This window comes from Geotrypetes seraphini, chromosome 5 (assembly GCF_902459505.1).
Source record: "Geotrypetes seraphini chromosome 5, aGeoSer1.1, whole genome shotgun sequence".
Classification (NCBI taxonomy): domain Eukaryota; kingdom Metazoa; phylum Chordata; class Amphibia; order Gymnophiona; family Dermophiidae; genus Geotrypetes; species Geotrypetes seraphini.
In genome coordinates, this window is record NC_047088.1 from 161760086 (window position 1) to 161774373 (window position 14288).

At 43.3% G+C, this 14288-nt stretch overlaps 1 protein-coding gene across 1 annotated transcript in view; it reads left to right on the forward strand.

Moving 5' to 3' along the window:
* UNC80 (unc-80 homolog, NALCN channel complex subunit) overlaps positions 1 to 14288 on the forward strand; it is a 392207-nt gene that overhangs the window by 245120 nt on the left and 132799 nt on the right. Inside the window, 5 exon segments of the mRNA XM_033945805.1 lie at positions 2008 to 2094; positions 5079 to 5262; positions 5797 to 5891; positions 10740 to 10829; positions 11532 to 11633. Coding sequence (XP_033801696.1) covers positions 2008 to 2094; positions 5079 to 5262; positions 5797 to 5891; positions 10740 to 10829; positions 11532 to 11633 — 558 coding nt within the window.

Consider the following 14288-nt stretch of genomic DNA (forward strand, 5'->3'; position numbering starts at 1 on the left):
AATTGTTCTCATAAAGGGCAATTTTACCACTCAAACATGCAAGGCCTCAAGTAATGCATATTGGCCGAAACACGTGTGTGTCGAGCCATCACACAGATTTTTTCTCAATTGTGAAATAAAATTGCACAGCAACATCATTGAACATCTTCACTGTGGTTTGTTCATCTTTGGTTGTGTTATGGAGGTTTTCTCCTGCTTTTTCTGACTCAAGTAATGACACTCATTCTTTGAATGTTTGCCTTTGTAAAATGTACGTCTAATATGCCTCCCATCAAATATACATATATTTTATAAAAGCATTCCCCAAGCCTTTTATTTTTATTTTTTAAATTATTTATTTATTCAATTTTTCAAATTTTTTAAACAAGCACTTCAATACTTAAATACAGATTTACACTAATAATCCAAATAAATTAATAAACCTAACATCACTTACAATAGTAATGTAAGGAAAAGAAATAGTATACATTATTTAGTCCACAAACTTAAAAATATGGATCCAAGTATTAGAATAATAATAAAAGAAAATATACATATTAATTACAAGAACAGCACAGGAGACAATGATGGAAAACCCCCAAAAGGCTAACTTTAAACTGCAGGAAGAGCTATTGGACCAATCACCACTCCTCCCCCCCCCCCCCCCCCCCCCCCCCACACACACACACACACACACTTCCTTGGCCAAAATAAATTCCAACAATTGCTTTGGTTCGAAAAATAAAGTGTTTTCCTTGTAGTGAAACACAGCATTTTGCTAGAAATTTCAAAATGAAGGACCCCCCAAGCCTTTTATAAAACACTATCTCAGTTTTGCATGCAGGAACCTTACCAACCTTACTCAGTTATCCTTTATGGTGTCCATACTGTACTGAGCCAGAATCGCACCCCGTGCAACATGCCAACCGACACTCTTGCCCCACCCATTATGACATGGTCAAAAAAGGAAACAATAGGCAGAAGCTATTTTGGTGGCCTTACATCCTCTGTGCCCTGTGTGACTGCACCGCTGAAACAGCCTGCCCTCTTCAGTGGTATAAGCAGGTTGGAGAGGCTCCTGTCTGCTTAAACCTCACTCAGCTGGCTGGCTGCCAATACGTAGCACCATTTATACCAGAAAATGCTGCTGAATATAGGCTCTGACTGCCAGCAGCATAGCAAGGGAAAGAGGTGCCCAGGGCATGAAGCCCCACCCAACATTTACCTCTTCAAAATCTTTGGTGACAGCAAGCAGCCTCTACTAGCTGTTGCTAGCACTGGCCTCATCACTGATGTCAGAAAATGAGCTGAGGCCAGCGCAAGGAGCAGCTAGGACAGTGGTTCACAATGGGGGTGCAACCACCCACCGGTGGGCACTAAGAAGTCCAAAGAGGGCATTCTGTGTCCAAGTCATATTGAGGGGGCGTTGAGAACCAGTCGCCGCCTCCTTGAGCAATTGGTGACTCCAATGGCCACTGATGGCAACACTGTCGTCTTTGTTTTATTCTTCAACTTTTTGCTGCCAAGGCAATTATCTTGCCATGTCCCACGCGACTGCCCCAAAGCTTCTCCTCTGACGCAAGCCGTCCAGGTGGAAACAGGAAGTGTGTCAGAGGAAAAGTTTTAGGGCAGTCGCACAGCACTTGGTGGGAACGTTGCCACGTCCGGACACCTCAGAAAGAGAACACTATGAAGAGCACCTGCAAAGGTAAGGGGAAGGAAGGAAGGTGGCCTGATGAAGGGAAGAGGTTGAGTGGCGCTGAAGGGAAGTGGAGGGAGAGGCGGGAAGGGTAACAGATGCTAAAGGGAAGTAAGGAGGAAAGCAGACGTTGAAGGGAAATGGAGAGAGAGAGAGAGGAAGGAGCAGACGCTGGATGGAAGTTTCATCACATCAAGTTTTGCTTTCTCATTAATAATATTATATTCATTTTTTTTTAATAACATATTTTTTTAATCATACTGTGAGCCATAAGTATGATCAATAGAGTGAAGGCTATCTGGTGACGGTAAAATGTATTTTTATTTCAGGATGAACTCATTTACATGCTGAGGAAGCTGCTGCTAAACATTGGAGACTTCCCTGCTCAAACCTCCCACATCCTCTTCAATTATTTGGTGAGTTCCAGGAAATAAGGTTTCAGACCATTTCATTGTATATAATTTCCTGGCAAGTTAATTAATGGTTCCTTGACCCTTGCCAGGTTTAAAACCTAAACTCTAGGGCCCTGCAGAGCTCCTAGACTCTCAAAAGAAGTACCTTTATATAATATGTAAATTGCTTTGATTGTGACCACAGAAAGGTGGTATAGTACTCACCTGATATTCGCGGGGGTTCTGTTCCAGAAACCCCCGCGAATATCAAAAAACTGCAAATATGATTTTTCGCCTGCGGAGGCAGGATAGGGCAGCTGGAGCATCGGCGAGTGAAGGATATTCTCCGACCGCCTCTTCCTGCACTAAAGTCAGGCTTCACCAATCAGAAGCTGCTTTTACACACAGCTCCTGATTGGTGAAGCCCAACTTTAGCACAGGAAGTCCCGGTCGGAGAATACCCAAATGACAGGGATTGCGAACCGTGAATGACCAAGGCACAGGTGTCAAAGTCGGTCCTCGAGGGCCGGAATCCAGTCGGGTTTTCAGGATTTCCCCCAATGAATATGCCTGAGATCTATGTGCGTGCACTGCTTTCAATGCATATTCATTGGGGAAATCCTGAAAACCCGACTGGATTACGGCCCTCGAGGAGGGACTTTGACACCCCTGGACCAAGGGAACACTGTACATCAAATCCCATCCCATTTTCCCATCCCACTCTAGAGCATTCTGATGTTACAAATCCAGGAGGAGTTTGCTGTTCTGGTGAAAGAGAGATCTAAGAAAGAAGACAAAGGCACAATCAGCATCCTCACACTTATCTCCCCTAAGGATGCCACAGCATCCACTATTAGCCAGGTCACACATTTGTCCATTTTTCAATTTTTTTTTTTTAACCTGTTTTACTCTTTCCTCACATAGCATAATAATAGTCTTAGGATGCACCTTGAGCATAGCTCAACCACTTCATGTGACCATCTTCAATCCCCTAACCTAATATAGACTGTCATACCCAATATAGCATGCCAGTAATCAAGTAGTGTCCAGCAGCAGACCGGAGGAATTTGGAGAACCGGAACCTCGAGCGAAAGCAGATAGAACACCTGCAGGCAGAATGATTCAGCAGGTCTCTGACCTTGAGGCTGTAATTCTTCCAGAATTTAGATGCAACATAAGCTCATAATCACACTGTATTCACACTGTATTCCACTAGGCTTGAAGTCAAATGGGCAGGAAATTGTATAAAGCCTTCTCAGTTACATAACACTTGTAGGCAAAACTTGGGACTGGAGTCCAAATGGAGCCAGGTTATAGAACTAAGACCCAGCTCATTCAAACAGTAAAGTTCATGCCAAATTGGCAGGCTCCTAAATCCCATTGAGGATCCCAGTCCAAATTAACTCGCCCTCAAATAGTCCCCAGGACTAACTTCCAGTTCAGCACAATCTTTAACCAGAACAGCAGTTCAAAGTCTTTGTCAGCAGAACATAAAGGGCCTGTTTTACAAAGCCGCGCTAGCGGCTGCAGAGCGGTAACGGCCCCGAAGCCCATAGAGATTTAAAGGGCTTCGAAGCTGTTGCCGCGCGGCTTTGTAAAACAGGCCCAAAATTTCCAAAAACTCTGGTTTGATCTTTTGTTTGAGCCGAAAATGTTATGCAGCCTCACCCCTTGAACAGCTTAGCGCATAGCCTTCTGGAACCAGTAGTTCCTGCCTTTCCAGGCTACAGTGACAAACCATAACTGCTTGCTTGTCACAAGATTTTTCTATCCATCACAATGTCTGCTCATGTCTAGTGCTATCTCCCCCTCTCTCCATAATTAGACCAATATAATAAAACGCTAAGCCGCGCATGCGCACTCCCACCTACATGCGCCTGTTTTCTGTGAGCTGTAGGGCATGCGGCGGATGTCGGCGGCCCGAGGCAGATGTCGACCGCGGCGGCTGCTGGCCGCCCGAAGCTCTCTCTCTCCCTTCCCCCTGAGGCGGATGTTGGCCGCGGCAGCTGTCGGCGGCCCGAGGCGGAGGTCGGCCGTGGCAGCTGCTGGCCGCCCGAAGCTCTTTCTCTCCCTCCCCCCCGAGGCGGATGTCAGCAGCCTAAGGCTGATGTCGGCCGCGGCGGCTGCTGGCCGACTGAAGCTCTCTCTCTCCCCCACCCCCGAGGCGGATGTCAGCCGTGGTGGCTGTCGGTGGCTGCAGGCCGCGACGCCTGAACCCGGACGGCATCATACTGAGAGCATGAGTTCTGTAACACATGTTATTTAACACCAGGTGGGATAGTAAATAGGGGAGGGAGAGAGAGAGAGCTTCGGGCGGCCTTTACAGGTTCAGTTGGAGTCATTTCAAAGCTCTCCTTGCGTATTGTTTTTTAAATGGAGGAAGTTTAGACCCTTTGCTTGAAACGTGAAGGAGGAAAGGGAGCAGAAGGGGAGAGAATGGTAGGGCATGGAGTTAAGGAGGAAGGTATGGGGGGGGAGGAAAATACTGCACAGGGAAGAGGGGTGGGAGGGAAATGCTGCAGCACACGGAAATGGAGGGGCAGAAAAGGGGTTCATGGACAGGGGAAGAGATGCTGATGGACAGGGGGGGCAGAAAAATGAACGCAGGCCTACTGCTGGACAGGGGGAGCAGGAAGGAGGTGATGATGGACAGGGGGAGGTAAAACAAAGGGAGAAGGGCTGCTGCTGGATAAGGTGAGCAGTGATGGGGTGGTGGAGGACACAGGGGAGGTAAAAGGAAGGGAGAATGGAAAGTGGGAGCAGGCAAGGGGTTGTAGTGGACAGCCAAGGAAAAAAAAAAAAAAGAAAGACAGACAGAAATACAGAAAGTGGTTAAGGCGAGAGAAAAAAAAATAAAGACAGACACAGACACATATATTCTAGCACCCGTTAATGTAACGGGCTATAAGACTAGTGAACTATAAAATAATAAAGTTATTATTATTATTATTATTATTATCTGCAGGATTGCAGCTGTGATCAAGTGTCTCATTCTTTGTGGTTTGTAGGTAGGACTGATAATGTATTTTGTACGCACCCCATGTGAATGGGGCATGGACGCTATCTCAGCTACTCTGACATTTCTCTGGGAAGTGGTTGGGTATGTAGAGGGCCTGTTCTTCAAGGATCTCAAGCAGACTATGAAGAAAGAGCAGTGTGAAGTGAAGCTCCTGGTTACAGCTTCCATGCCAGGCGAGTACACCTGTCTACATTATTGTTAATATCTGGTTTGCCTTGACTTGGCTGCATCTTTCTTTTAATTCTCTTCTTTGATTACTTTTGCATCATATCCTTACATATTTCATGTGTTTTACTGTGGAAATGTCTTAGAAAATTCATAAGAATGGAATAAGGGAAAATCTGGATAGAGTTGTGGAAGGCTTGGATAACGGGGTTCTTTTATTAAGGTGTACTAACCGATTTAGAGCATGCTAAAGATTAGCGCACGCTAAATGCTAAAGCGTCCATAGAATATAATGGATGCATTAGCATTTAGCACACCTTAATAAAAGGACCCCAATATGAGCACATAGAAGATGGGGAGAAAAAATGCCATGTAGGGGACTGGAAGACAGGTAGATAAGAGCTGAAAAGTGAAGTTTTATTTCCTTCTTTGATACAGGAATTTGCATATAATTATGACAAGAGTTTTGTATGTGAATTTCTATTTAATAAGTACTTTGTGGAGTGAATGGAAAGAGAATAATGCATCTGCTTTTTATTTAGGCACAAAGACCCTGGTAGTACATGGGCAAAATGAATGTGATATACCGACCCAGTTACCTGTGCATGAAGATACACAATTTGAAGCTCTTCTGAAGGTGGGTATATTTTTTTTTAAATTCTTTCAATCTACAAATTACTAGTAAAGAGATTGTTTCCTTTGAAGGAGAGCTATGCCCCACACAGCATTTTTACCACCATTTTAAGTAAAATAGAGTAGTTGCTGGTTCCTAACCTACCTCCCCTTTTACTAAGCCGTGGTACAGGTTTCTACTGCTGCTTGGAGCGCTAAATTTTTATGTTCTTATGTATTAAACAGCTAATGTAAGGTTTACTATGCAATAGATAATAGTGCAGACCTATGCTACTGTCTCCTGCCTTTAAAAAGCAATCACTGAAGTAAAATCCCCACATTAGTTACTCAATAGGAGAGCAAGAGGAAGAATACCTGGCTATGGCAGCTAACACACAGGCCATTACCATGTGCAGCTGAACTTTCCACCACCTTTGTTTGTGATGGTGTGGTAATGCATCCCACAACCTCCACAGATGACTCCTAGTGGTATTACTTCAAGACTACCACTAGGTCATTGGTGCCATTTTGGATTTGGGCACCAACTCAGGTAGCAGCAGAAGAGGGTCCCTGCTGCCTGGGATCACTCAACAACCAATGCTGACACCCAGGTAAGTCCCAGAGGAAATAAGGGGTGGATAGAAGGGAGGGTTCTGGCAGGGTGTGGAGTCTTAAAGTCAAAGTGGCAGGGAAAGGGGTGGGCGGGTTGTGCCAGCGCCCAAATGTTGATCAAGGAGCAGGGCTGTCATGGGTGGGGAGGGGGGTTTTCAGTAAATGTCAGGGTCTGTGTCAGAGGGTCTGGATGTGCCATTGGGATACTGAATGGTGTTGGGTGTGTGGATGCTACTTTTGAATTTATTTGGATTTATTATAGATATAACATCACATCTCCAAATAAGTGATTCCGAATTCTACCCCTTATCTACATAAACTAACTACAAGAAACAGATAAAACACTAACAAGGACTTCAAAGCAGAAATAATAAAAGCAACTCTGAAACCTTTTAGAATATCACAGAATAAAAGTTAAAAAAAAAACATTGTTTATAAATGCTCACTAAATATAGCAGTGTCTCTCAAACTTTCCGAAACCGCAAGACACTAAACTCGGGGCCGCGGCTCGAGGGCACCCAGAATGCATGGACGTCAACACGATAACATCACACACATGCGTGATGACATCAGATCGACGTCCACGCATGTGTGAAAGCCCTCCAGATGGGGCCCTGAGCTGCCTCTGGGGGAGTGCTGGAAAAGGCATGGAGAGGAGGAGAGGCACTGGCGCTGGCTGACTGCCTACAGTACATGCCTCTTGCTGCAAGAGGCACGTCCTGTAGACAGTCAGCCTGTGCCGGCACCTCTCCTCTTCTCCCGTGTCTCACGGCACACCCAGAATCTCACCGCGGCACACAGTTTGCGATATACTGAAATATAGAATGGATCAAATATTCCCTCCCTAGATACAAAATGAGTATCACCTGTGTTACCCATGAGTGATTGCAAAGCCCAACTGGCAACCAGGTCCAGGGTTTGTAGCCTTCTCAAGATGTAGGCAGGGACTGCTGGCAGTGCTCAACCAGTGTTCCAATGCTGCTCAGTGCTGACAGCTGATGCGATGAGCTGAGATTGGTGGAGATAGATTAAGGAAGTGTCCCCCAACCGAAGCTGGAGACATCCATCTTAAATACAATTCTATTATCAATGATGTTCCAAACAGCTGGATAAGATGGTTGCAGGAGATTGGCTATGCTACTCCATTATCAATTCAGTGACAATAGGTATGTCTTGTGACATTATTTTTAGAGAAAATTTAGTGGGAACAACCTGACCCTCAATTTGTCATAATTGCCACATTTTCATTTAAAAGTGTCTGAATATCTTTCAAATAGGCTAATCAACCCAGGTCAACAACATTTCTTTCTGCATTCTTCTCAGCAGTGTTTATTCAAGCTTCCCATACTTTAAATGGTCAGATTGACCTCAACTAGGAAGCAAGCTTTTTGCTACTTGACTCCTTCGCTGTGGAATATGTTACCAGCTATTTAGGCTTTCATAAAAATGGCTATTTAGTACAACTTTTTCCTTGTAATCGTGATATTATAATTGAGTCATGTTGGTCTTGATTATATATATGTATATATATGTATATATGGGTTGTTGGTTTTTTTAAAGATTTTTAATGGTATTATGTTGTAACTTCTTTAATGTAAACCACTTAAATACTTAACAGTATATGAATAATTAAATACTTAGGGCTCCTTTTACTAAGCTGCACTAGCGGTTTTAGCGTGCGCTGCAGATTAGCACACGCTAACCCCCACGCCAAAAACTAACGCCAGCTCAATGGTGGCGTTAATGTCTAGCGTGCGCTAAAACCGCTAGCGCAGCTCAGTAAAAGGAGCCCTAAGCAGCATACGAAATATTTTATCCAATCTAATCCAATCCCATTTTTTTGCCTTGCTGTATCACGTCAGCAACTGCGGTTGTTTCACTGGTTTCTTTCTGAGGAGTAAGCTTTAACATGGAAGGATGGCAAAGTCTGTACACAGTTCATGCCAAGGCCCTTAAACTTAGTCAAAATCTCTGTAGTCTGTAACACAGGTGCACTATGTCAGAACCAGTAATGCACTGCTTAAAGGTGAGAGGGAGGCTTACACCCCTACATTATGGATGCCTTATGGGGTAGGAACATAAAACAATTGCACCTAGCCATCTGTCATTGTTACATGCTTGAGACAATGGAGGGTCCATGCATTTGGTCCAAGTATGTAGCATGATGCCTATATGGGGAATGCAGATCAAATACAGGGCATGCCCCCTGCATTTACTGCTTAAATTTTGCACTTACCACATGTTAAGTTTTGCATTAAATATGTGCTAATACTATTGGATAAAGAATAATTGACTCACCAACTCTGTTTGCAAGATGATATAAGGGCAATTATGCATTCACTGACTGCCACTGAAAATACATTTAAATTTTGACATTTAGAATTTCAGTGGCAGCATATCTGCTAAATATTTATACCATGATTACAAAGTAAGAGTTTGGTTTATTAAAAAAATGTGATATTTCACTGTTTGATTCATCAACAAAACAGTTAACAATACAACAAACAATTAACAATTAACACACATAAACAATGCTTATGTAGCCCTGGTCTCATTCACCATGTCTTTAGGCACCAACTAGCTCTTTGGGTTAGGTACCAGACCAGGATCTACAAAACAAAGGCTGTTTTTCAAGATGAGCACAAGCCGGTGCCAGACTTACTCCAGTAGGCCGAAAAATAGATTTCCCTGGTATACAATCACTTAACCCATCTGTTACTTAATTAAAAAGAAATGGAGACTGAGGAAAAATTGATAACTTGAACTTTACTTGAAAATCTGAGTTGCGGTTTCAAACTTCCTAACTATTTACAAAAGGCATTCAAAATCTAATTCACAGTTATGATTCCTGTACAGACTTTTAAATAAGTCCTTCTCTGTGTTCCCAGTCTCTTTACAAAAAATCCTTTATTATCTGTAGTGACCCACTCCAGGTCCTACCCTCATTCCACAGCCCAGTGCAACTTCCACCCCACCCAGCTAAAACTCTGTCTGGACTCTGCAGTAAGCAGAGTCATATAAGAACTTGAGAATAGCCTTACTGGGTCAGACCTACCGTCCTCAAGGTGGCCAATTCAAGTCACTAGTACCTGGCAGAAACCCAAAGCGTAGCAACATTCCATGCTACCGATTCAGGACAAGCAGTGACTTCCCCCATGACTATGGCCTTTTCTACCAGGAAATTGTCCAAACCTTTTTTAAAACGAGCTACACTATCCGCTCTTTCCACAACCTCTGGCAACGCGTTCCAGAGCTTAACTCTCTGGCAACGCGTTCCAGAGCTTAACTATTCTGCGAGTGAAAAAATATTTACTCCTCTTGGTTTTAAAATTATTTGCCTGTAACTTCATTGAGTGTTCCCTAGACTTTGTAATTTTTGACAGACTAAATATAGATCCACTTGCAATGGAGTAAAAAATTGATCCCTTCTTTTTACCCACACAGATTAGTGTCCACACAGTCCCTTCTTTGACCCCCTTGTGGCAACAGTCTAAGAGTGTAAAGTCCCCTTATTCTGTGCTCCAGGTCTCACCCCTCAGCCCAGGGCCATTTCTTTCCTGTCAAGCTGAATTATCACATCACAGTATTGCACTCTAGCAACTCCATTCAGATATTTACCCCCCATAACCTGTTCAGGATTCTCCCTCAGAATTTGGGCTCTGGTGAACGATCAGGATATTCAAAAACCCCACTTCTTCTCAACACCTCCCTTTCATTTCCCTTACCACCCCATCTCCTCCGGCTGGGTCCTCAAACTCCACTCACATATACATCTCTCAGTGACTTCCAGAAGAATCTTTCACCTCCTGCTCTGCAGCAGAGACATTCTTCTGGGATTCAGTTACAAGGACAATTAGTTAAGAAAAAATAATTGAATGATCATAGCATTTCCAGGATTATCCAACTCTCCACAAGTGGCCTCACCTGTGGATACCCTTAAATTTACAGACATGAAATCCCGTCTTCCATTCAGGAGTGGAGTACACTGGGTAATAATGGCAAATGCCAAAAACTGACGTTGGGCATACTTCTGGCATTCTCTTTGGCGTATTCTCTTATGATCATTTACTAGTGTTTAAAGTAGTGACACATAGATATTTGCAAGTAATTTATTTTTCTCCAAGTCATAGCTAATAAAATACTTTGCTCCCATAGTATGCCAGAGGTATCATTTATTCAGTATTTTGTATGTCCGTCTGGTATATATATTGTCACAGAACTGGGGCTATTTGTTGCTACACAGAGTATTTTTCTTTCATAGGAATGTTTGGAATTCTTTAACATAGCAGAATCTCAATCAGCCCATTACTTTTTGATGGATAAACGTTGGAACTTGATTCATTACAGCAAGGTAAGACCAAATTTTGGTTCCACAATTGTCTTCCAGTATGTATATGAAACTGATATTTGGGGGGTAATTTTATAAAAGATTTTTTCATGGATGAAGGACTTTACTCATAAATGGGATTTCTAATTCTTTTTTTTTTTCCTTTAAATCTTTGTTAATATTTTTGTAAGCTGCTTTGTTGTAAGTTATGAAAGGTAGTTAAGAAAATTTCTGAATAAATTAAGTAAACTTGTGTCGCCTAAACAAATGATTTTATAACACTTGCAATTCAGGAAAATATAATATTTGATTAATATTATTAATTCCCCACCTGTCCCCCACTCCTTTTACAAAAGGAGCAAAAGCCCATTTAAATCTCTATGGGCTTTGGGGCAGTTACCACAGTAGCAGCCGCTAGCGTGGCTTTGTAAAAAGACTTAGGGCTTCATTTACAAAGCCATGGTAGAGGTTTCTACTGCAGGCCAGCGAGGTTCCGATGCTCATAGAAATTCTATGAGCATCGGAGCATTTACCTCACCAGCCACAGTAGAGACCTCTGCTGCAGCTTTGTAGAAACCAGTGTTAGAGGGGGACTCAAAGCAATAGGACAGAAATAAATAATTCATTATTTTTTTTCTAACGTGAGTACAGTTGATTTAAAAATGAAATCCGAATTAGAGCCTATGTAATTTAATAAATCTTACATTTTCTACTGCTTCCTTTCAGACTTATGTCCGTGATATTTACCCTTTCCGGAGGTCAGTATCTCCACAACTGAATCTGGTGCACATGCCTCCTGAAAAGGGTCAAGAACTTATTCAGAAACAGGTATAGCTTTTCGAACCGTCATCTATTCCAAAGCACTAACCATTGCTAATTTTCTACATAGGTGATGACTGACTAGCACAGTAACTAAAGTACTGTTCACTAAAACCTTAGCTACATCAGCTAATGTTTTCGCTAGTGGGCGATAAATTCAAATGTCTAAGTACATACTAAGGAGCACAATGAAATACAAATGAAGACATAATCAAACTGTGCAAATATTATATTCACTAATCTAGGCACTAATTAGCACCTACATTCCTTTGCCAAATATGTATTACTCACTCTGAGCTACACATTAAGGATGGATTAACAGCAATTTTTGCGGAGAAACTGAGGAAGTTAGGATGCTACAGCAGGCAAATAGAAGAACAGGCAGAGAGGAAAAGATCAGGAGAGAGACATGATGCTACTTGGATCTCTTTTCCTGTAAATTGCCTTGAACCTGTACTGGAAAAGTGCAATTAAGAATCCTGATTAGATTAGAAAAAGGAAGAGGAGAGGAGATGAGATAATAGATGAAGGGAAAGAAAACAACTGTTGCCACTGAAAACAGTGCCCCAACTCCTTTCAAACACCATTCCTGGCTTCATGATTTGGAACTTTTTAACTCATCGTGCCATTATAGAATAGAAGAAAGAGTCATGGGCTGGTCCTTTCATGGAAGGAGGGGAGGTCATTAAATGTTAGGGTGGGTAGAGAGCACAGATGGCAGGTTATATGGCATTCTGCACTATAGCAGCCTAGCATGTAGCAAGTGGAAGGATCATAAGCAGCTGAGGAAAATAGAGAGCAAGACAGTGGAAGTGAAATAGAAGGGTGAAAAATGCTTCTCCAATGCAACTCTCCAAGTTTCATATCATTTGTTGTTATCCACCCTCAATCACCTCTGAGGGAATGGGCGATATGGAAAACAAGGTCTCTTCATCAAAACCTATAACCTATCAGTAAAAACAAATGATTTTATTGAAAACAAAACACTTGTTTGGACAAACCATATATACATAAGAACATAAGAAGTTGCCTCCACTGGGTCAGACCAGAGGTCCATCTCGCCCAGCGGTCCACACCCGCGGCGGCCCATCAGGTCCACGACCTGTGAAGTGGTTTCTGAACACCTCTACAACCTACCTCAAGTTCTATCTGTACCCCTCTATCCCCTTATCCTCCAGGAACCTATCCAAACCCTCCTTGAACCCTTGTACAGAGTTCTGGCCTATCACATCCTCTGGAAGTGCGTTCCATGTGTCCACCACCCTCTGGGTAAAAAAGAACTTCCTAGCATTTGTTCTAAACCTGTCCCCTTTCAATTTCTTCGAGTGACCCCTAGTGTTTGTGGCTCCCCACAGTTTGAAGAATCTGTCCTTATTTACTTTCTCTATGCCCTTTAGGATTTTGAAGGTTTCTATCATGTCCCCTCTAAGTCTCCTCTTCTCCAGGGAGAACAGACCCAGCATTTTTAACCTGTCAGCGTATGAAAAATTTTCCATACCTTTTATCAGTTTAGTCGCCCTCCTCTGCACTCTCTCGAGTACCGCCATGTCCTTCTTGTGGTACGGCGCCCAGTACTGCACACAGTACTCCAGGTGCGGGCGCACCATTGCGCGATATAGCGGCATGATGACTTATTTCGTCCTGGTTGTGATACCCTTTTTGATGATGCCCAGCATTCTGTTTGCTTTCTTTGAGGCTGTCGCACACTGCGCCGATGGTTTCAGTGATGTGTCTACCATCACCCCCAGGTCCCTTTCAAGGTTACTCACCCCTAGTAGTGTTCCCCCCATTTTGTAGCTGAACATCGGGTTCTTTTTCCCTACATGCATGACCTTGCATTTCTGTACGTTAAAACTCATTTGCCACTTGTTTGCCCAGTCTTCCAGTCTCGTTAGGTCCCTTTGCAGGTCTTCACAGTCTTCCGTGTTTCTAACCCTGCTGCAGAGTTTGGTGTCATCAGCAAATTTGATAACCTCATATTTTGTCCCCGTCTCCAGATCGTTTATAAATATATTGAACAGTAGAGGTCCCAGCACCGATCCCTGCGGAACTCCGTACAGTACAAAGGACAATAGTAACGCACATGAAGCAGAGTATGTACAGTAGACTCCCCCTTGAATACGCGGTTCGTGATTCGCGGACTCAGTCATTCGGGTATTTTCTGACCGCCTCTTCCAGTCAGCGAATGACTGACCAGCCAATCAGCCTTCGGCACAGCCGATCAGCCTTCCTATGTAAGATAATTCCCCCTTCCTCCCTCCCTGCCACACTGAAGCCTACCTACCCGCCATTGATTCCTCCTCCTCTCCCCCTGGTCAGCCTTCTGCACAGCCAAACCGCCTTCTGCATAGCCATCATCACCTCCTGCCAGCCTAAATCTTGTTTTTTAGCACCCACCGCTGCCCCTGCAGCCCTCTCCCGCCTCCGATCCACTCCTAAACTGCATTTGCTGTTTTTCAAAATTCGTGGGTGCTCCTGGAACAGAACCCCCCGCGAATGATATGATTATTATCCTTTTATCAAAAAGACAGAAGTACACTCAAAAAAAAAAGGCAAGGAAGGTGTCTTTTCAACCAAAAAAAGTCTTTATTTAAAACTTTGTTTTGGCTAATATACACTGTCAGTCTATGTCAAGGGTGTCAAAATCCCTCCTCGAGGGCTGCA